The 23,753-nt window shown below is 41.3% G+C and overlaps 1 protein-coding gene across 28 annotated transcripts in view; it reads left to right on the forward strand.

Annotated features, from left to right (window-relative positions):
* Positions 1–23,753, forward strand: part of AFDN (afadin, adherens junction formation factor) — a 359,169-nt gene that overhangs the window by 193,554 nt on the left and 141,862 nt on the right. For 17 of the 28 annotated variants that reach the window (XM_077283193.1, XM_077283199.1, XM_077283183.1 and 14 more), the window contains 3 exons: positions 995–1,015; positions 1,661–1,806; positions 18,060–18,154. In XM_077283193.1, the coding sequence (XP_077139308.1) occupies positions 995–1,015; positions 1,661–1,806; positions 18,060–18,154 (262 nt within the window). The remainder of the gene's footprint in view (positions 1–994; positions 1,016–1,660; positions 1,807–18,059; positions 18,155–23,753) is intronic. The other 11 variants (XM_077283195.1, XM_077283206.1, XM_077283181.1 and 8 more) reach the window with 1 other exon arrangement.

A 23,753-nucleotide genomic window follows, 5' to 3' on the forward strand; every position in this document is an offset into this window, starting at 1 on the left:
TTTTCCGGCGTATAAGACGACTTTTTAACCCTTAAAAATTGTCCCAAAAGTCGGGGGTCGTCTTATACGCCGGGTACGGCGTGTGCAGGGAGCGATCCTGGATGTTCCCAGGGTCTGAAGGAGAGGAAACTCTCCTTCAGGCCCTGGGATCCATATTCATGTAAAAAATAAAGAATAAAAATAAAAAATATGTATATACTCACCCCTCCGAGAAGCCTGGCTGTCACCGCTGCAAGCGTCTGCCTCCTTTCCTAAGAATTGCAGAGCGTGAAGGACCTTCGATGACGTCACGGTCTTGTGATTGGTCCATGACCGCTCATGTGACTGGTCACCTGACCGTGACGTCATCGAAGGTCTTTCACGCTCTGCAATTCTTAGGAAAGGAGGCAGACGCTTGCAGCGGTGACAGCCAGGCTTCTCGGAGGGGTGAGTATATCCATATTTTTTATTTTTATTCTTTATTTTTTACATGAATATGGATCCCAGGGTCTGAAGGAGAGTCTCCTCTCCTTCAGACCCTGGGAACCACACGCCGTATAAGATGACTGGGCGTATAAGATGACCCCCGTCTTATACAGCAGGCATATCCCAAATTCCATATTTTATATGGAAAAGTTGGGGGTCGTCTTATACGCCCAGTCGTCTTATACAGCAGAAAATACGGTAGTTTAGTTTTCAACTGAAATGAGTGCCATCCTATTTGCTTCCTCATGGCATCGGTTTTTTCTAATCCCTTTTTTCACCAGGTTAATATGACTTTCAGATCGCATCAGAAGCCATGCAACTGTGTTAGCTTTGCCATTAGATTGATTCATAGTTCAGTGGGGTCCATCTAGGTCATGTTGCGGTCTTCATTAATGTGAAAAGAAAGCCTTACCCAGTGGGAATGCTATGACGTATTTATGAGCTTTACGTATTTATATCTGGTGTGCAGTATTTGTTTACACGTTTCTTTATCTGTTTTGCTTGATTTCTTCATATTTTTTTTTACCAGGAAGTAGACCAGGGTGACCAGGTAGGATATGGCAATGGGAGGCTATCCCAACTACTTCAGCTTAGCTCAGTCTCATGCTGCTTTCATACCAGTACAATATTCTACGTTAAATGGCTGAACTGAACTGTTCATAACATTCATTTAGCAACTGGGCTTGTGCTGTACTAAAAAAAAATGCCTGATTTTATTTTATTTTGGGGGGAGGCATCCCATAGTCCTCTGCTTAATGCACTTCAATTTTTTTTTTTAATTTTGTTTTTAATAACCTTATTTTTTTTTACTTTTTGGGTGGGGAGGTGGGATCTCTGCTAACCTGGTCCAATATTATTTTGTTTGAGGAGCTTAACAAACCAATACCAAATATTTGTGGCTCAGTGGCTTGCAGCCTATGAGGTGGGGGTAATTCCTTTGCTTGGTTACACATGCTCTAGTTACCAGATTAATTGTCTGTCCCCGCCGCCCACCTGAATTACCAGGTTTTTGTGCATATTAAATTTTGGCATATTCCTGCACAAAGATTTAAAAACAAAAAAACTCTTCTGGTAACTAGCACATGTAGCTGTACTGGTTTGTCTGTGGTATCTTTTATTTTAGGTAAAAGGATAATAATTGTTATTGTCTTTGCAAAATAAATATAGATTTTTTTTTTCCTTTTTTTTAATGCAGAAGCAAAAAAATATTGCTGGAGCACTTGCATTCTGGATGGCAAATGCATCGGAGTTGCTTAACTTCATAAAGCAAGATCGAGATCTTAGTCGAATTACATTAGATGCCCAAGATGTATTGGCACACTTGGTTCAGATGGCATTCAAGTAAGAATTCATTTTTTTGCTTTCTATTCAATGTACAGATATCTGAGGGCATAAAATGCTTAAATATGCTTTAGTTAGTTACTTTAAACCCTTCTTTTTCACTTTTAGTAGTGTATGTAGTGAACAAACTAACGGGTCTTTCTGTTCTTTGCTCATTTTGGCATTTTGCAGGTAACATAACCTCATGTCTGAAATTATAGCAGGTGTCTATTTCCTATTTTTATCTCAACAACCTTAAAGGGGACGACAGTATAACAAGTTTGGTCGTGTGGTTGGTGGGGAACTTCATTTTGGTCAAATGTGCTTTCTAGATTCTAAAAAGTCCTCACCACCCTGAAGGGAAATGCAGATAAAATATATAAATTTAATTGAAATAAATAATTTTCTAAACAGTACTTCTAAATTGTAGTCTTAGAGGTAGAGAAAATGGTTTAACCATATGAATAATAAACCACAAAATGACGATAAATACCGCCCCTTAATGACAATATACTATCACCACATTGTTTCCGAATATAATCACATTTAACTGATCAAAATCCACTATACAAAGACCATTATACCAATAATATCACATACAGGTGATAAATGCTACCACACAATGACCAGACCACATATTACCACCGCATGAATAATATGACCATACTGAATTTTATTATAAACTACAGTACTAACACTATTACAAACATCTGTGACAGTATAAACAGGAGCTCTGTAGATTTTACAAGTATATAAATGACAGTTAAATCCAGTAAATTACCTGTCTCCAATAAGATCGCCCCTAAGAGTTAATTTTTCCAAACTTAGTACCCTATCTTGGTATTGTCGTACACCCATTCCCTTGATAACCTTGGTTGCTCTTCTCTATACCTGCTCTAGTTCAGTTAAGATTTTCTTTTACACTTGATACCAAAGATGAGCAAAGTATTGTAATTGTGGCCGCGCTAGTGACTTGCATAGAAGAAAAAAGTCTCGCACTCAACTTCAGTATCTTTGCAGATTTATTAGGTGCTGATGTAGCACTAGAAACGTTTCAGCCTTAATTCGGCTTTCGTCAGTCACGTGCTGTGTCTTACAAAATGTATGGCCAATTATATGGTCAGAATGCTGGTGGTGCGTGTTGCACTAGAAAGTCGCGTTATGAGAATAAATAGTGGTGAATTGAACAGGATGCTGAGGAAGCTCAGACGGTCTGGTCCGGGTGGAGGGTACAGTTTCCCAAGGGCGACCAAATGTGAGGTCCGTAGGCTGGAGGGGAGCCGCTGTGGAATAAGTGTGATCCTCGCCGACGCGGTGTCCACAGACAAGCGGTGGACACCGCGTCGGCGAGGATCACACTTATTCCACAGCGGCTCCCCTCCAGCCTACGGACCTCACATTTGGTCGCCCTTGGGAAACTGTACCCTCCACCCGGACCAGACCGTCTGAGCTTCCTCAGCATCCTGTTCAATTCACCACTATTTATTCTCATAACGCGACTTTCTAGTGCAACACGCACCACCAGCATTCTGACCATATAATTGGCCATACATTTTGTAAGACACAGCACGTGACTGACGAAAGCCGAATTAAGGCTGAAACGTTTCTAGTGCTACATCAGCACCTAATAAATCTGCAAAGATACTGAAGTTGAGTGCGAGACTTTTTTCTTCTATCTATTAAAGGATTTGGGTACCTAGTCTCCGCACCATAAATAGCAGTGCACACGGTGTTTTCCCTGTAGTGACTTGCATAGAGGCACAACTATGTTCTCATCATGAGCATCTATGCCTCTTTTAATGCACCACATTATTTTATTAACCTTGGCAGTGGCTGCCTGACACTGATGACTGAAGTGGAGTTTGCCTTTCACCCAAGTCTTTTTCAGTTACTTTTTTACACAGTATTTTACAATTTAATACATAATTATACTTTTTTTTTTTACATAACTGTAAATTGAGGTATAGATGGCATAAATTGTTGGCTGTAGACCTATTGGGCATTATGGATTGCGTCCATTATGACTTGGCCAATACTTTCAAGAGCAAGAATATTGGCTGGTACGACTCGGGGTGTACGGAATTTTTTCCTGCTTTCAGTAGCAATACTATGCTTGCTTCATTCAAAGAGGGGAGCAAACTCCCCACTACTTCAACCTCCTCAAACATTTTTAATAATTTGTGAATTGAAATTTCCCTTTATTCTTTATCCAGTTCCCTGAACCATCTGATCCTGGAGTCTTTTTCATTGTGAATATTACTCAATGCGTCCTCCAACTCTTCCACCGTCAGAGGCTGCTCTAAGACTTCTCTAGAAACTGACGATAGTTTAGGGAACTATATACCTTTTGGGCCATGGATTTAGATGTATACAAGTCCCAATAGTAAAAGCATAACATGGATGTAGCTGCAGCAATTAGTTCTCCTTCTGGCGAAGCCAGTCTAGTTGTACAGTCGTGCTAAAAAATTTACATACCCCAGCAACCTTTTTGCTTTCTTGGCCTTTTTTCAGAGATTATGAATGATAACACCAAAACTTTTTCTCCACTCAAGGTTAGTGGTTGGGTGAAGCCATTTATTGTCAAACTACTGTGTTTTCTCTTTTTAAATCATAATGACAACCCAAAACATCCAAATGACCCTGATAAAAAGTTCACATGCCCCATTTCTTAAAGGGAACCTGTCACCCCATTTTAGGCCTATAAGCTAAGGCCACCGCCATCAGGGGTTTATCTACAGCATTCTGTGATGCTGTAGATAAGCCCCCGATGTAACCTGAAAGATAAGAAAAACAATGTAACGAATGGAAACGGAGGCACAGATGTAGAAGTTCACATTCGTATTTATTAAGGTTTGATGTGGAACCACTAGACCACAGTCCGGGAGGCTCCGAAGGGGGCGTTACTGCGTGAGCCCCAGACACCCGTAGTAAGTCCCCTCGAACAGGGACAGAATGGAATGCCTGGACGACACGGGTGCTACCTTCAGTTAGACCCCATACTCGTGGCGGCTGTCCCAGCGGAACAGACGGACCAGCAAGGTTAGTGTTGCAGAGCTGACTGGAGGATACCGGGTGTATGAGTAGAAACTGGCACCAGGAGTACTGGGGTGGTCCGGAAGTGAGGCTGGCGGACTGGCAGGACTAGATGGGTCCAGCGTAGATACTGCGGATGCAGTCCAGAATAACCAGGTAACTGGTAGCAGAAGATCTGTGGAGACAGACAGAATAAGCGGCGTTACTTGCAGATACTTCAGAAACAGAAGCGCATGATAACGGGAACCGGAAGTTAGCAACAGTAGAAACTTGTTGCTCCGGCGCCCTCCCTATGGTGGAAGGGCTAGAAATAGTAGATAAACACACGCCATTGGTTAGAGGCAACATTTGGAAAATGCACACTGTCTCTTTAAGAGACCGAGAGCGAGCGCACGTGCGACCTAAGAACCCTGCCAGGGAACCTGCTGGCCGCACGCCAGGAAGCAGGAGAGGAAGGAGGAGTGGGGGCTGTGTCCAGACAGCGTGAAGCCGGCACAGAGCGAGAGTCCCGACAGAGACCCCCTGGAACTACAGTAAACAGACCAGGTGTAGCAAACAAGTTACATTATACTCACCCAGGGGCGGTCCCGGTGAGGTCCAGTCCGATGGGCGTCGCGGTCTGGGTCCAGCGCTTCCCATCTTCATATGATGACGTTCTCTACTTTGCTTCCCGTTGAGGGCAGAGCTAAGTGCGCAGGCGCCGGGAAAGGTCAGAGAGTCCCCGGCGCCTGCGCACTGCAGTACTTTGCTCTGCCCTCAACAGGGCAGACAAAGTACGCCTGCGCAGGAACCGCGACAGGAAGCAAAGAAGAGTACACCATTGTATGAAGATGGGAGGTGCTGGACCCAAACTGAGATGCCCATCGGACCGCACCGGGACCTCCCCTGGGTGAGTATAATCGAACTTGTTTTTCTTATCTTTCAGGTTACATCGGAGGCTTATCTACAGCATTATAGAATGCTGTAGATAAGCCCCTGATGGCAGTGGCCTTAGCTTATAGGCGAAAAATGGGGTGACAGGTTCCCTTTAATACTGTGTAGTGCCCCCTCTAACATCAATGACAGCTTGAAATATTTTGTGGTAGTTGTGGATGAGGTTCTTCACTTTCTCAGATGGTAAAGCTGCCCACTCTCCTTGGCAAAAAGCCTCCAGTTCCTGTAAATTCTTGGGCTGTCTAGCATGAACTGCGCTCTTGAGATCTCCCCAGAGTAGCTCAATGATATTAAGATCAGGAGACTGAGATGGCCACTCCAGAATCTTCACTTTGTTCTGCTGTAGCCAATGACAGCTCGACTTGGCCTTGTGTTTTGGATCGTTGTCATGTTGGAACGTCCAAGTGCGTCCCATGAGCAGCTTCCGGGCTGATGATTGCAAATTTGCCTCCAGAATTTGCTGATTTGCAGGATTTGCTGCATTCGTCTTTCCTTCAACTTTGACCAACTTTCCTGTGCCTTTGTTGTAGCTCACACATCCCCAAAATATTAGCGATCCTCCTCCGTGCTTTACAGTAGGAATGGTTTCACTTCCATCTTAGGCCTTGTTGACCTATCTCTGAATGTAACGTTTATGGTTGTGACCAAAAACTTCAATTTTGGTCTCATCACTCCAAATTACCTTGTTCCAGAAGTTTTTGAGGCTTGTCTCTGTGCTGTTTTGCGTATTGTAGGCAAGATACTTTATGGCATTTGCGCAGTAATGGCTTTCTTCTGGCGACTCGACCAAGCAGCCCATTTTGTTTCAAGTGCCTCCTTATTGTGTATCTTGAAACAGCCACGTCGCTAGCTTTCAGAGAGTCCAGTATTTCAGCTGATGTTATTTGTGAGTATTTCTTTGCATCCTAAACCATTTTCCTGGCAGTTGTGGACAAAATTTTTGTTGGTCTTCCTGACCGTGGTTTTGTTTTTACAGAGCCCCTGATTTTCCATTTGTTAATCACAGTTTGAATGCTGCAGACTGGCATTATCAATTCCTTGGATATCATTTTGTATCCCTTTCTTGTTTTATACAGTTCAACTATCTTTCCCGTACATACATTGACAATTCTTTTACTTTCCCCATGATTCACAATCCTGAAACTTCAGTGGCTGGATGAAAGATGCAAGTCTGTCTGGATCCCAGAAACTCACTCAGCTTTTAAGCACACACACTGATTACAAGCAAAGAGGTCACAGATGAGGATGTTACTTCAATGGGTAGCCATTCAAACCCATTTGTGTCAACTTCTGTGCATGTTATCAGACCAAAATCACCAGGGTATGCGAACTTTTGATCAAGGTCATTTGGATGTTTTGGGTTGTCATTATGATTTAAAAAGAGAAAACACAGTAGTTTGACATTAAAAGGCTTCACCCAACCACTAACCATGAGTGGAGGAAACGTTTTGGTGTGATCATTCATATTCTCTGAAAAAAGGCCAAGAAAGCAAAAATTCTGTCGAGGTATGTAAACTTTTGAGCGCAACTATATATCTTGAACCTTCTTGTGCCTTGACTATTGATGCCAGTAGGTTCCCCCGCACTTTCTCACTCAATATAGTAATGTTTACTAAACATACATTTGACACAACGCCTATTAATATCCACTATATGTAGCCATGAAGCAACTAATACAACACCAAAAACCAACTTCACATGAGGCAAAAATATAAAACAAACAACTTTATTGAATAACAATAATTAAAATCAATCAATATCCGAGTGGCCTCCTAAAGCACAGAAACATGGAGGACAACCCAGCAAACACTCTATAGATACAAAAATCATAATACAGACAATACTATAGTAATGATTACTCATAACATTAGTGGTCATGTGCAAATGAACAAATGACACATAATATCACAATTGCAAATATATGCACAAGAAGTAATGGTATAGTTACCAAGAAAGAGCGCTGCTGGATGCCCACCAACACCCGACGCGCGTTTCGCACTGAAATGCTTCGTCTGGGGGGTGGTTAGGCACTGCCCAGTGAAAGTATTTATGTATAAATGGACCAATGGAAAGATGCCGGCTTTGAATTTCATAACATAAGACTGCTGTGCTCGCATGCGCATAATGACCAAAGTGGCATTAGTATAACAGTTCACTCACAAGTTTGAGGCAGGACACCTATAATAGCGGGAATCCTTAATGACACGTGTTTTTCGGAACAAAGGCACCGGAGTAACGCCGGAAAACAACAGGAAGCAGTCACCGCCGACCTCACATCCGGCGCGACGCCTCCCGCAACCATGGAAACAAACAAACATCCATGCGAGTGCAACAGGTAAAGTCCACCGCTGACGCCATATCCGGCGCACCATCTACCGTAGCCAAGGCAACCATAAAGGTACATACCAGGACGGCAGAAAAATACGGCGCACATAATAAATGAAACGCCGATATCACATCCGGTGCGCACCCAGACAGTAGTCATAGTAACCACCATACACCACTGGGCCGTAATATTAGCCCAGGGTAAAAAACAACATACCCATACCTGATATCAGGCACAGGATCATCAACACAGATACCCGCCAAGAATATATAAAGAACCGCAAGACACAAAAGACAAAAAAGTGCTCGGTGAAGACAGTGCTCAGTGAGAAAAAACCTATCAAAAAAAATTATTACATATGTTACACAAATAACAACATCAGACATGAAGACATAATAAAAATAAAAGTAAATATAAAACAGTGCAACATACAAGGCATATAAATGCCAAGACTATATATACATATGGAAAGTGCCTAAAATATACCCATATGATATTAATAAATATATAAAGTGCATGGTGCAGGGCACATAAATATCAAAACTGTATAGACATACAGAATGCAACCCTGATATGACAGTGTTAAACAATTGATGTAATAAATACAATAAAATTTAATAGCATGTGAACAAGAAAACATAAAAAGCCATGTGAATGTAAAAAATGTATAAAATGTACATATGCACATGACCACCAACAAGAGACAATATACCATAAGAACCATAAAACACAACAGATGTTCATCCAATCCAATATCTTAGTGACCATATAGGCTGACAAGGCACGAAGTCCATAAGGGTAGACATCAATCCTAAAAACAACAGACAACAATTTAATGATTAAAAACGACACTTAAAACCAGTTAAAAACCTAAAAAGAAGACTTCACATAACTAAATCAACCATAACCATAATGGAAATGTTATCCTGAAATGACAAAACCTAGACTGGTAGGAATGAGGTGAAGCTGTTATGCTCATTAAGGCCCGCAGGGGTAATAGTGTCCAACTTGAAAATCCACCTAGCTTCCTTCTGGGCCAACAGCCTCTTCCAATTACCACCTCTGGCACCAATAAACACTCGATCGATGCCTTTAACTAGTAATCCCTTGGGGTCACATCCATGGAAAGCCCTAAAGTGCCTAGGGATCGGTTTAAGTTTGGTGGTATCCACTTCAGTACTAGCCCCCTCGATGTCAAGTACATGCTCCCGTACCCTTCTACGAAGCTCCCGTGTGGTCATCCCAATATAGATCAGACCACACGGGCAAGTGGCGTGATAGACCACAGCTTTAGTGGTACAAGTGATGGCATGTGTAATACGGTACTTCCTATCCCCCATGGAATTCAAGAAGTCTTCAGAACTTTGAATATTACAACATGCCACACATTTGCCACAACTAGTGCATCCCCATTTAGGTCCTTTGGAACCAAAAATGAAGCCAGGGCCAGATCCTTTGTGATGGCTATGGACTAGTTGGTCACGCAAATTGTGTGACCGTCTATATGTGATGGAAGGGCTGGGTCCAATAATCTTAGCAATGGTTTTATCCATTAAAAGTACAGACCAATATTTGTGAATGGCCCTCCGAATATCGTCACTTCTAGAGTTGAAGTCAAGGATACAACGTACCTGATTGGTGTCCTTATTCTTGTGCTGTTTATGTAACAGGGTATTTCTCTGGCTATGATAGGCTCTCTGATAGGAGCGGCAAATAGTTTTCTTTCCATAACCCCGATCCCTGAAACGCATGCACAAATCCTGGGCCTGATTTTCAAACAGTTCATCATTTGAGCAAATTCTTCTAGCGCGTAAAAACTGTCCAGTCGGGATATTTCTGATTAAATGGCGTGGATGCTGTGAAGAAGAGTGTAGCAGGGAATTAACCGCTGTTTTCTTACGGTACAGATCAGTACAAATTGTTCCGTCATCCCCAATGATTATTGAGACATCCAAGAAATCAATTTTCTTAGTCTCATACTTATAAGTTAATTTTATATTTTTATCATTAAGGTTTAGTTCTCCCATGAACAATTTAAGATCCTCCTGTGTCCCCTGCCACACCATGATGACATCGTCAATATATCTCCACCACGAAATCACACCCTGACTCAGTGGATGTGGATTGGTCACAAAAACATCCCGCTCCCATAAACCCAAAAATAAATTTGCATAAGAGGGCGCACAATACACCCCCATTGCAGTGCCCTGTAACTGAAGAAAAAATGAATCCCGAAACAAGAAGAAGTTGTGTGTAAGAACGAAATCCAAAATTCTAATCAAAAAACCACAAAAATCCCGATCCAGGCCACTATTGTAAAGGAAAAAAGATGTAGCCTCCAAACCATCCTGATGTCGAATGGAGGTGTACAATGACTCAACGTCACAAGTGACCAGAGCCATGTTGTCCTCCAGTTGTAAACCGTCCAATTTTTTCAAGACATCAGTGGTGTCCTTGAGGAATGACGGTAATTCTTCCACTAATGGTTTTAAGTAGAAGTCAATTAGCTTAGAAATAGGATCACATAGGCTATTAACCCCCGACACAATGGGCCTACCTGGAGGTGTGACCGGATCTTTGTGTATTTTGGAAAGTAAGTATATACTCGCTATTGTAGGATCTTCATTCCACAGGCCATCTCTCTGTTTGGAAGTTAGAATAATGGTTTTAAGTAGAAGTCAATTAGCTTAGAAATAGGATCACATAGGCTATTAACCCCTGACACAATGGGCCTACCTGGAGGTGTGACCGGATCTTTGTGTATTTTGGGAAGTAAGTATATACTCGCTATTGTAGGATCTTCATTCCACAGGCCATCTCTCTGTTTGGAAGTTAAATAAACATACATTTGAGTTGCTAAGACAAGTAGATGATCCGCCAAGGTCTTCTGTGGCAACTCCCTTTTTTTCTATTTTTCACAGATCCCCTTTCTATATAGGATACTTCCCTTAATGCCTTTCTGCAAATTTAAGGATTGTTTCCATGGCTTAGATTTAGTTTTACTGATTTCTCTTATACAAATTCCCCATATATACACCTTCATGGCATTCCACATTACTCACAGCTGATCCCTCATTTCTATGAAGGTATTCCATAATTTGGTGTGCAAGGGAACCTTTAATAACTTTCAACCAGTAGGAATGTAAGCAATGCAATGTTTTCCCTCTATAGTTTTCCATCTTTTGGCCCCCTTCACTTGTCAGTGTCTCTGGTACGTGTGGTGACAGTTCTCACACGTACCGAAGAAACTTAAACATGTAGACCCATTCAATTGAATGGGTCTGCACAAGCATCAGTCTAACATGCTGAGAAGTACTTTTATTAACAGCAGCATGGGCCGCAAAATGTCCCACACATGTGCACGCTGATGACACACGGATGACATCCGTATGTCATCAGTGTGACGTGTACCAGCTCCAGGGAATCAGCGGTACTATTTGTGCTAATCTTCGGTGCCGAGTGCTGGAGACAGCTCACTTCATTGTCTCTTGCTCTCTCTGTGATCAGTGAGAGCAGAGGACAGTGTTGAGCATTGTATTCAAGTGTAAATTTAAGAATAAAATAAAAAAATCACATCATACTCACCTTAACACCTAAACCCCTGAAGCCATTGTCCCCAAATAAAAAATCAATGTCCCTCACATGTCCAAAGGTGAAAGAATCCATAGTGTCCCACATCGTAATGCATCTGTGCAACATTTGCTCATCATCATGAATGGTGATATGAGGCCACCGTTCACACTGAAGAGAAGGGGAGAATGACTCACTGCAGCAAGAGCCGGCCTCACGGTGAACTGCACTTACCTCAAAGATCATCACGTACAGTGGGTTTAAGGGATGATTTTACATATAAACAAAGCTCTCCTTCTTGCTTATTTGTATGGTCATTCTTGAACAGTCTACAGCTCTATAAATTAACAGCCCAGTCATAGATCTCATCTAGTCATATCTCCGTTATTCCCATCATATGATAATTTTCTTGCAACAATATTAATTCCAATTCCTCCATCATGTTCTTGAGGCGTTCGGCATTAGTGTACGTGCACTTTATGTACATCTTGTTACCTTTATTCCTGCTTACTGTATTGATTGTCCTAAACCCTCCGCCATGTCACTCCCAATTCCATTACTTATGCCCAGGTTGTTTATCTTCCCCAGCTGTGATAGCTCACACCCCCCAGTACCTAGTTTAACACCTTCATCCTGAAGCCTCTTTTCACCACCTTCACCAGGCCAATTTTTTCAATTCTGATAGCTTTCACTTGATAAGGTCATAACTCTGGAATGCTACAACTGATTCTAAGGAATCTGAGACTGTTTTTTTCATGACATATTGTACTTCATGATAGTGGTAAAATTTCTTTGATATGAATTTGGTTTATTTATGAAAAAAATCTGACATTTTGGAAAAAAAAATTGGTTTTATAACTTTTAATTTTGTATGCCCTTAAATGAGAGTCATGTCACACAAAATAGAGAACAAATAACATTTCCCACATGTCTACTTTACATCAGCACAATTGTCACGGATCCCTCTCCGTGCTGTCACTAATTTGGCACGTACCCGCTCTCAGCACGTGACTTGGGGGTTGTGCCTGCAAGGGTAAATCTATCTCCCCTCTCTGTCCAGCATTCAACCTCTGTCCTATGCTGTAATGGAGGCATAAATTACACACCGACCCAGGCCACACACCCGCTCATTCACACTGCCACCACTCACCGAATACACGGGCAATGAGTCCCAGACTATTACTAATACTGTCTACCACTCATAAGGCTCACAAGTTTAAGGCTATGGATTCTTTTAGAACATTCAAGGTTCAACTTGTTAAAGTTTTATGCTTTAATACAAATAAAATTCAGTGCTTACAGTAAAGAAAAAGGTATAAAAATATGATAATAAAGACATACAAATATGCAAAAACAGTTATAAAATAAAGGGAGAAAATTTACAGAAATCCTAACTTTGCAGTCTGCTTTCTGCTCCCTGAGGGTAGGATGAATATAGACTGGATCACATTAGCTTCCCAGGCAGCCATCATATGTGAACACGATTCTATGTATACAGGCCTAATTTATAGATTTACTCTGGAAGTCAGACTTCCAGACCAGCCCCTCAGGCCAAAACCATAATTGCTTGTTTTTGATTGGACCGCTTGTTAGGAAGTTATAAGGGTTAAAAGTTTTCCAGCGATATCTCATTTTTACAAAATTTACAAATGCATTTTTTTTAGGGACATCATCACATTTAAAGTGATTTTGAGGGGCATATATGACAGAAAATACCCAAAAGTGACACCATTCTAAAAACTGCACCTCTCCATGTGCTCATAACCATATTCAAGACGTATAATTAATCCTTCAGGTGCTTCACATGAATTAATAGAATGTGGAAGGAAAAACATATTTAACTTTTTTCAGAAAAAATGTCATTTAGACACTTTTTTTTTCTTTTAACTTTCAAAGGGGTAATAGGAGAAAATTAAAATTTGTTGAGCATTTTCTCCTGAGCATGCCGATACCCCATATGTGGTGGAAAACCACTGTTTAGACACACGACAGGGCCTGAAAGAGAAGGAGCGCCATTTGACTTTTGATTGTAAAATTTGCTGTAATAATTAGCGGACGCCATGTCGCGTTTGGAGAGCTCTTGATGTGCCTTAACAGTGTAAACCCCCCACAAGTGACACTATTTTGTAAGTTAGACACCTCAGGGAACTTATCTAGATGTGTAGTGAGCACCTTAAATCCCCAGGTGCTTCATATAAGTTTATATAACTTTCAGCTGTCAAAATGAAAAAATAAAATTGTCCCCACCATTTTTTCACCAGGGTAACAGGAGAAATGGACACCAACATTTTTTTGTGCTAATTTCACCCATGCCCCATATGTGGCACAGTCCAAAGCTCAGAAGGGAAGGAGCACCATATTGGACCTTGACCCTTGATGTCCCTTCCAACTTAACATTCTATGATTCTATGACATTACAGTGCAGATTTTGGTGCAGTGGTTTCTGGGTGCCATGTCACATTGGCAGAACCCTTAAGGTGCGAGAACAGCAGAACCCCCCCATAAGTCACCTCTAATACTCTTAATGAATTCATCTAGGGGAGCATTGATCATATTGACACCACAGATGGGTCACAGACTTTTATACCATTAGGCTGTGAAAAATAAATAATTTACATTTTTTACCACCAAGATTGTGTTAGCCCCAAATGTTACATTTTCATACTGGGAAATGGGTAAAAATGGCTCTAAAATTTGTCCAACAATTTCTGCTGAATATAGAAATACCCCATATGTGGCTGTACTGTACTGCACTGCTTAGCCACACGACAGGGCTCTGGAGGTACGGAGCACTTTTCCGAGAACAGTTTGCAGACTCCATATACAGAGCATCTAAGTTCTATAAAAGCACAATTCCCCCTCAATTGACCCCATTTTGGAAATTATACCCCTTTGGGAAATGATCTACAGATGTAGTGACGATTTTGACTCTGTGCGAACTGTCATTGCAGTGACCAGTATGCTGTAGTGACCAGTACATTATGCCCAGTTCATGCTTCTGGAGATATGCACACGTGAATTAGGTGGGCTCTCATCATTACAGAAATGCCAAACATGGCGCTAAATGTGGTTTAGGCACACTGGGGCTTAGAAGGGACAGGGGCATTTGGATTTGGGAGCGCAGAATATGCTAATTTCTTTTGAAGGGCGAGGAGCCATTTTGCATTTTCAGAACCTTTGTGCTACCAGTAACGTGGAAGCCCCCTTTACTTCCGTTAACAGATGACAGATCTGAGTGGGGACTTGATTTTTTTGTGTTAAAGCTTTTATTGGGAACATTTTACATAACATTTAGGATCACATTTATCCAGTGCTCTGAGAAGAGTACTTACTTTGATGTTTTCATCTAAATACCTGAGTGACGTGATTCAGATTAAACCCCGAGGGATCCATTCACTTTAATGAGGCAGTAGAGTTACTCTGGACTCCTTCGGGCCTCTGTTCACTGTTGTCCTTTTTTTAAGTGGACAAAACTTTGGTCAACCTCGCTTTTATGTGCGCCTAAAAAATCAGACATTGCCAGATCACAGATCCTATGGCGTCCAGTGGCTCGATCTGCCTCATTATAGGGAATCTTCTGCCAGGGGTTCCGTCTGAATCATGTATTTCAGAGATCTACATGGAAACTACAATGTAAGCGCTCAGCGCAGAGTGCAGGATAAATGTGAGCCCAGCCTTATTGCGATCCTTTGGAGGCAGAATGAAAAAAATCAACAGCAGGTGAAGAATTGGTTTTTCTTTTTTACGCCGTTCTTCATGCAGTATGAATGATATGGTGACTTTATTCTTCAGGTTGGTGCAATTACAGCAATATTAGATTCATATTGGGTTTTTACCTTTGGCTGCTGTCACATGCTAAGATATACTAAAATATACTTTTTATTGCAAAAACTAGTTTTTGAATCCCCATATTTACACAGCTAGAATTTTTCAGTGATTTAAATGATAGTCATGTGATGACAAGTTGACGCTTTTATTGGTACTATTTTCGGGCACATTACATTTTGTGATCGCTTTCTATTCCAATTTTTGGGGAGGCAGTATGAATAAAAACCTACAATTCAGGATTTTTTTTTAATACACTGTTCCTCATGTGATAAAATTGATAAAGCTGCATTATTCTTACAATTACAGCGATACCCCATGCATCTACATTTTTTTTAATGTTTTGGCGGTTTAAATTGATAAAAACTATTTTATAGGAAAAATAATTATACAAATTCAGGTCCCCCACGCCCTCCAACCCATCAGTATTCACCTTCGTATGATTAAACTCCCTGTCTAACCATGCCTGTAATTCAGTTAAATGCTGTAAAAAAGCATTTATAATGTCCCCGTTTCCTATTCTAATGAGTGCTTTGACTAGCAGAAGGGGTGTTAGTTCCCCGACTAGTCAGCTCTATTTCCATGTTATCATGCTTTGCGGTCTCAGAGGTGCGCACTGTGCATGTCTGGAAGAGCAGAAGATGGCTTCCGATCATGCGCAGTACGCCTCTGAAGCCGGGAAGTGTACACTTGGCTTCAGAGACGCAGTGATACTGCCGGAATGACCAGCGCGCGTGTACAAATTTGCAGTAAAGTGCATCCCCCCATTGTTCATACAGTACAGTTTTATGACCACCACAATGATGTAAAAATAAAATTAAAAAAAATACAATACTCACATTTTTTTTTTCTGCTGCTCCGGTCTCTGCAGTTTGTCTTCTGAAGCTGCACATCTCAGCGTAGAGGACACTATGTAGTGATGTCCTCGCACTTAGACATTAGACGCCGAGGAAGAATGATAGGGGAGGCAGTGCAGGGAGGTCGTGTCTCTCTGCTCTGCCACAGAGTTTAATGGTTTCTGTGTGCTGCACACGCTGATACAGTTAAAAGTAGCATAGCTTCGGGTGGGCCCCTCACCCCTCAGAGTGCAGGGTCTGGGGCGGTCGAACCCTCTGCCCTCCCCCACCCCGAAGCTATGCTTCTGAATGGCCCTCCTTCCTGGTATACATGGCCCCCCATCCTGGTATATATGGCACCCATCACTCTGCACACATAAAAAAATGATGCCAGCTGATTTCAGAGGGTAGAACTGCCATGCCCCTTCACACGCCAAGGTCTGCTGCCGGAATATTCACTGCTCCCCAAGGCCGGGGACTATGAGAGTGGAGATTAGTGAATATTCATTTTCTTTAATAGGGCATGTGATCACCCAGCCCGCTGCAGCCAACAGAGTGCCAGCTATTAAAGTTAATATTCAGTGCTCTCCACTCCCATAGTCCCGCCCATCTCTCGGTGTTTGCTGGACTATGGTCGTGGAGAGCAGTGAATATTAATTTTCTTTAATAGCTGGCACACGGTTAGCCTCTGTGAACTGCTCCTTTGCTGCTGCCGCTCCCCTTCCACCCTATCCACGGTCACATAAGGTACTCCTAGACCATAAAACAACTTTTTGTAGGAGAAAAGTGCATTTTATAATCCAAAAAATACATTTGTGATGAGTTTTTTTCATTAACATATACTATAGCAGTAGGGGAACGGGGGGAGGGGGGAATGGTCAGGAATAGTTTACCTAAGACATGGACAGAGCATTGAGTTTGTTGGACATGGTTTACCTTCACACTTTGGTCAGCCACAGGCATTGTTCAATTTCACACCTTGGTCAGCCAATGTTGACATCACTAATTTAATTAAACTGTACTAATCCTAACTGCTATCTCAGGTGAGGATACCAAGACATTATGGTTTAAACTTGGGAAAATCACAGAAGTAAATGGGTTTCACTTACTGTTGTAATGCTTTTTTTTTAAAAAAAACTAAAAACTGAGCAAAACCTGATTCCTGTGTTTTTGCTGTGCTGTTGGACTTACACATTGCTTTTCCTGGGTGAAAAAGGCTGAAAAAAGTGACATGCTGCAGTTTGCAAAAAAGCAGCAGTTTTCCAAATAAGTCAGAAAAAAACAATGTGCATACCTGAGATTTCTGCACTATCATAGTATGGTATTGGAAAAGCAGCTTTTAATTTACATAAATTTTGCATAAAAAAGCAGCAAAAAGGCAACATGTGAACATAGCTGAAATGTGCTTTGCACCCCCTCCCATGATACCATGTTTCAAAGCTCCCTGCAAAACTGTTGGCTGAGCAGTTCAAAGCAAAGTTCTTTAAATCTGTTTTTAGAGCAGGCTGTAGCAAGAAGCTGAAGGTCACATCACCAAATGTGACCGCCTCAAGAACCAACCAGAATTTTAACAGAAAGTACATTTTGTGGTATCTGATAGGCTTATCAGTGCTTTAATAATCTTTATGCCCAGAGAACTCTTTTAAACTTTAGCACACATTGCTACACATTTTAACACCAGTTTTAATTTTCTATTTGTTGTTTGCATGGTTTATTTTTGTTTCTGTTTTAATCTTTTACTTCTTTCCTAGATATTTGGTGCACTGTTTGCAGCTGGAACTGAGCAACTACATGCCAACATTTTTAGATGATCCAGAGGAAAACCACTCACAAAGACCAAAAATAGGTTAGAAATAAATACCAAACAAGTTTTTTTTCCTGTTTGAGTATCCTATTCTAAGTATTCTAATTCATTGAACTGTTACAGTTTAATATAGAGATGGCTGCACTTCAGCTCTCCATTAAAGTTTATTGGAGGCATATAAAGAGTTATGCAAGTGTTCATAGGCTGCAGTGATGAGGGCCCAGCACAAGTGCAGCCACCTCATCATTCAATTATAATTGGAGAACGTGTGCTAGCAATTAGCTGTTTTCTTCCTGGAAGCCTAATCTATCAGGCATTTATGGCAACTGGAGGAAATGTCATAAGTGCCCAAAATTAAAATATGGAAAATGTATACCGTTGTGTGTCGATAATATGTATACATAAAAAATTAACTTCCTGATGTTTTAAATAGGTTATCACATGAAGAGAAACACTCTTCTAAAGAGGGACTCCTCTTCATGATCCAGAAAAAATCAAAATGCAGTAAAACAGCCTTAAAAAAAGTATAATTTATCTTCACAGCCTCTGCCGCTCCAGAGCCGTAGTCAGTCACATGACCACTGTAGCTGAATCTCTGATGGCAGCATTTAAAAATAATCTATTAGCAGAAAATTACCTATTGATTAAATCAGTTTTTTCATGTTAAATGTACTTTTTAGATTTTCTTTCTTCTACACCCAACAGAGAGCGTATCCGCCTCCAGGAACAGGAAACCTACAGAATAAAGGGTGGAACCTCTCCATATGCCTCAGTGTGGGATCCTGTTCCTGTCGGAGGAGTCCTGCAGCCCTGTGGAGTGAAGATGGTAGATACCTGAAGAAATTTCTTCAGTAGTTGCAGGAGGTGTCCCCAAGATATGTAGTGACTTTCCCCTCGTCCATGATGGGATCTGCTGGAATGGGGAGGGGACGCTGCTCTGCTGCTGGTGAGCTGCTTCAGAGTTAAAAAGTTGGGGGCCAGATGTGATGTTGCACACTGGCGCATTCACAGTGGTGGCATTTCCAGTGCAGAGGCGTTAAGCCGGTGCACATGTGCACTGCCAATGTCCGGGAATGGCCAGATGTGACGCAGCACACTGAGGACTGTGCAGTCTGCAGATAACAGCCGTTTCCAATTTCAGAAAGCGGGGTCGGAGTTGGAGTTCAAGTTGAGAGCCCATCGCCAATTGCAATAGTGCTCCACCCCCTCCCTTTTCCCCTCCTCTACTCTTGGACATAAAAAGGATGCAGTGACTCTTTCCGTGGGCAGAGGATTCGTAACTATTGAAGTGGCAATATGGACGATCCAGGAATTCGGGCTGTGATGCCGTAAATCAGAGGTGTCAAACTGCATTCCTCGAGGGCCGCAAACAGGTCGGGAAAATTGATTAGTCATCAGATCTACCATGGGAGTAGAATCTCCTAGAGAAACCTTGTCAATCCAGGACTCAGTTTAGTGGGTTAGAGGAGAGTAGACATCAAGATTTTCCAGTACTTAAGATTCTAATTTCCCTCAATAGAAAAGAGTGGAAAAAAAACTGTTAAAAAAATAAAATCTCGGTACCCTCATACACTTAAGAGGAAGTACCATTTGAGGAAGATTTGTGCAATACTTGGGAGAAATTTCCAAAGATTGATGTGGCAGTAGCTAAAATCTCAAAAAATGTGGCACTCCCTTTTGATGACCTTGGTTCCCTTAAAGACTCTTTTAAATAAAAATGCTGCCACTTTTCTTAAGGAAGCATGGGAAGCATTACCTGTTATTAAGCCCAGTATTTCAGCTACTTGTACAGCTAGAATCCCTAATTAAGTGGTTGCAGAAATTAGATTCCCAGATAAGAAATAATGTCCAAGAGATCAACTTTTGGAAGCTCTATCTACGATGGCAGATTTCCTAGCTGATGCATCTGCAGATAGCATTTGGTTGGCCACCTGCTTCTGTGCTTTTTCTAACTCCACCCGTAGAGTTCTTAAGCCTAAAAACTGTTTGGCGGATTTTGAGTCCATTATGAAACTTTGTGCTATGCCCTTTCCTGGGGGTTATCTATTTTGCTCTGATCTAGATACAATTTTAGAGAAAGCAAGTAGGTAGCTAAAGGATTACCATAGTTGTTTCCAAGATCCAAAAATCCTTTCGGCGCTCTGAAAGAAGATGAATGAGAGCAGGAGTGGCGGACTTACCTAGACAAAGATCAAAACTCAAGGCAGAGGGTTCTTGTTCAATAAACCTAACTTAAAAAAAGGAAGAGCTATGCAACAATGACACACCAGAGTTAAAGTGGGAAGGATGCTAAAGCTCTTTTCAAACCAGTGGACCTCTTTGCCAGCTTCCCAATGGGTTATAGATACATTTTCCTAGGGTCTCGGGCTAGTTTTTTCATTTACCTCACCAAGAAGAATGGTTGAAACCCATATAGGGACAAATGACCAGAAGTCATTGGAGTTAAAAGTTTGGAAGCTTTTGGATAATCAATTACTGGTGAAAGTTCATGAATCTGAACTTGGAACAGGTATTTGCAGCAACCTGTTCCTGGAAAAAATAATCAGATTATTCCCACAGAACTGTCATGAATCCATGAGCTTTAAATTACCATTTAAAAACTACAAAGTTCAAAATGGAAACCCTGAATTCCCCTGTAAAGCTATTATACCCGTTTTGTTTTATGGTGGAGAAAGACTTGAAGGATGTATATTACCATGTCCCAATATATCGAAACCATCAGAAGGTAAAGATTGGAGACCAGTCCACTTATTCCATATACAATACCAGTGCCTTCTCTTAGTGGTTAATAGTACCCAGAGGAGTTTTCACCTACATACACTGTAGCAGAAATGTCTTCTTATAAAAGGAAAAAGACATTTTGATAGTGCCTTACCTAGATGAGTTCCTAATTATAGGAGATTCGGAGGAAAACTGTACAAAGGCAGTCAACCAGGTCCTAGCTATTTTGTCAGAGCTGAGTTAGGTAGTGAACAAAGGCAAGTGAAAGCTGAGATGTCTACAGGTTCAGACTTTTCTAGTGATCTGTCTGGATTCAACCAGTCAATGGTGTTTTCTTCCGCAAGTGAACATTTTGAAAATTGCCGTATATGCTCGAGTATAAGTCGAGGCACCTAATTTTACCACAAAAAACTTATAAGCTTGGTATGCACTGCCTCCTCATCCCCATCCTGATATGCACTGCCTCCTCATCCCTATCCTGGTATGCACTGCCTCCTCACCCCTATCCTGGTATGCACTGCCTCCTCATCCCCATCCTGGTATGCACTGCCTCCTCATCTCCATCCTGGTATGCACTGCCTCCTCATCCCTATACTGGTATGCATGGCTCCTTATCCCTATCCTGGTATGCATGGCTCCTCATCCTTTTCCTTATCTGCATGGCTCCTCATCCCTATCCTTGTATGCAGGTCCCCATCCCTATCCTGATATGATTGGCTCCCATCAGAAAACATTAAAAAATAAACCATTATACTTAATTTCCTGCGCTCCCTAGCAGTGTCTTGTTCCGGTGCCAGCAGCTGCTTTATGCTTGTAAGCTGCACATGGCAGGGACATCATGTGCTACTCACAATCGGAGCACAACTGTCGGAACACTCACAGCTCCCAACGCCAGAAGTATGTGCGTGGAGGGCAGTGAGTATTCTTTGCTATTAAGTAGCGTGCACAGTGTCAGCCTCCAGGTAGTCACGTGTGCCCACTACTTAAGAGAAATGAATATTCACCTCTCTCTTTGCCCATGGGAATGGAGAGAGGTGAATATTCATTACTCTTGAGTAGCGGCCACACGTGACCGCTCGGCAGCTGCAGGAGCCGGCTGCTGCGGCTGACATTGCGTGCTATTACAGAGAAATTAATTTTTCAGCGCAGTGAATATTCATTTCTCTTTAGCAGCGGGCACAGGCTTTAGCCGCATCAGCCGACTCCTGCCTCCTGTGACCCGCTGCTCCGCAGCTGCCACTCCCTCTCCATCTTCTGGACACCTCACTCGAGCATATGCCGAGGGGCTGTTTTCAGCATAAGAAAATGTGCTGAAAAACTCTGCTTATACCCGAGTATATACGGTACACACAAAAATCTTGATAGTTCAGGTGGATTTGGAAATTTCGATAAGGGGAGCAATGTCCCTATTAAGTTCATTAAGAGACACAGTTCCAGCAGTACAGTGGGCCCAAATTCATACTATACGCCTTCAATGAGAAAATACTAGAAATACAGGCTGAGATATAGCTATCTGCAGAAGTTTGAGACTCCCTGATATAATGGTTGGAGAAATGGAGTTTCCTGAGTTGGGTTCCGTGGACAGTTAAGGAACCAGTGATAATTACCACGGGCTCATGTCCACTTAGATGGTTTGCCTACCTAGACGCTCACATTTTTCAGAATCAATGAAAGAAAATTCATCAAATCTAAAGGAAGTAACAGAAGTAAAGAGAGCTTTACAGTTTTCACTGAAGTAGATTTCAGGGGAAAATGTGGTGGTCAAGTCCAGAAACAAAAAATTGGTGGCCTACATACATCTTCTGGGGGGACCAGATAAAGTACACTGATGAACAAAATAATGATGACCACAAAGGGAGTAAGAAATTGTAGGACTGATAATTCTATATTAGATTCAATAGTTCTAGACCAGCACATGATGCTCATATCTAGTCTTGTTCCTAAAAATCGAAAAATCAAGCGCAGGACTAGTATTCACTAATCGGGTGCCAAGCCCCCCATGTATCCACAAAAACGTCAATATATTTCCAGAGATTGGAGGCAGCACACCATTCAGAGTGAAAAAGACTTCTGTTTAATGGCTGTTAAACGGAAGTCTTTTTTCACTCTGAATGGTGTTCTGCCTCCAATCTCTGGAAATACTCTTGTTCCCATATATTTGTATTGCATTGTTAATGTGGCGTTATTTCTTGCTCTCCAAAAAATGTTGTCAGAGATGATCAGTATAAATTGGTGAACAATATATTTGCTGAATAAGCATGCATTTTGTCATAATTTAAAATTTGATATGAAATGATAATTTTAATTTTAAGCCATTAGTAGGTATATTTTATTAATAACACTTATAATTGGTGTTTAAATAATGTGATGCATAACAACTTAAAAAATATATCAAAAGTAAGTCCTAAGAAATGTTGCACTTGTGTGAAGACCATGCTGCATGTTGGAGACTGATTGTAAAGAGTAAATTTTAAAATTAAAACTTCTGTGACAGTCTAATTATTTCACCCAAACTGTCAACACTGTAAGGCAAAGAAATAAAAATTCTACATGCTTGAACTGTCTTTCATTTGCTGCACCTTTGCAGAAAGGATGCAGTAAAAGGTAAAGAACGCTTCATATCCACTCAAAAATATCAATAACACATTAGCTTGCCTAAATAGTGACACAAACAAAACTTTATTTTATTTGTTTTTAAACATTTTTTTCACCACGAAAAGAACAAAGTATATACAGTACAGACCAAAAGTTGGGACACACCTTCTCATGTGAAGATTTTTCTGTATTTTCATGACTATGAAAATTGTACATTCACACTGAAGGCATCAAAACTATGAATGAACACATGTGGAATTATATACTTAATAAAAAAGTGTGAAACAGCTGAAAATATGTCTTATATTCTAGGTTCTTCAAAGTA

The sequence above is a fragment of the Ranitomeya variabilis genome, chromosome 2, assembly GCF_051348905.1.
Source record: "Ranitomeya variabilis isolate aRanVar5 chromosome 2, aRanVar5.hap1, whole genome shotgun sequence".
Lineage (NCBI taxonomy): Eukaryota > Metazoa > Chordata > Amphibia > Anura > Dendrobatidae > Ranitomeya > Ranitomeya variabilis.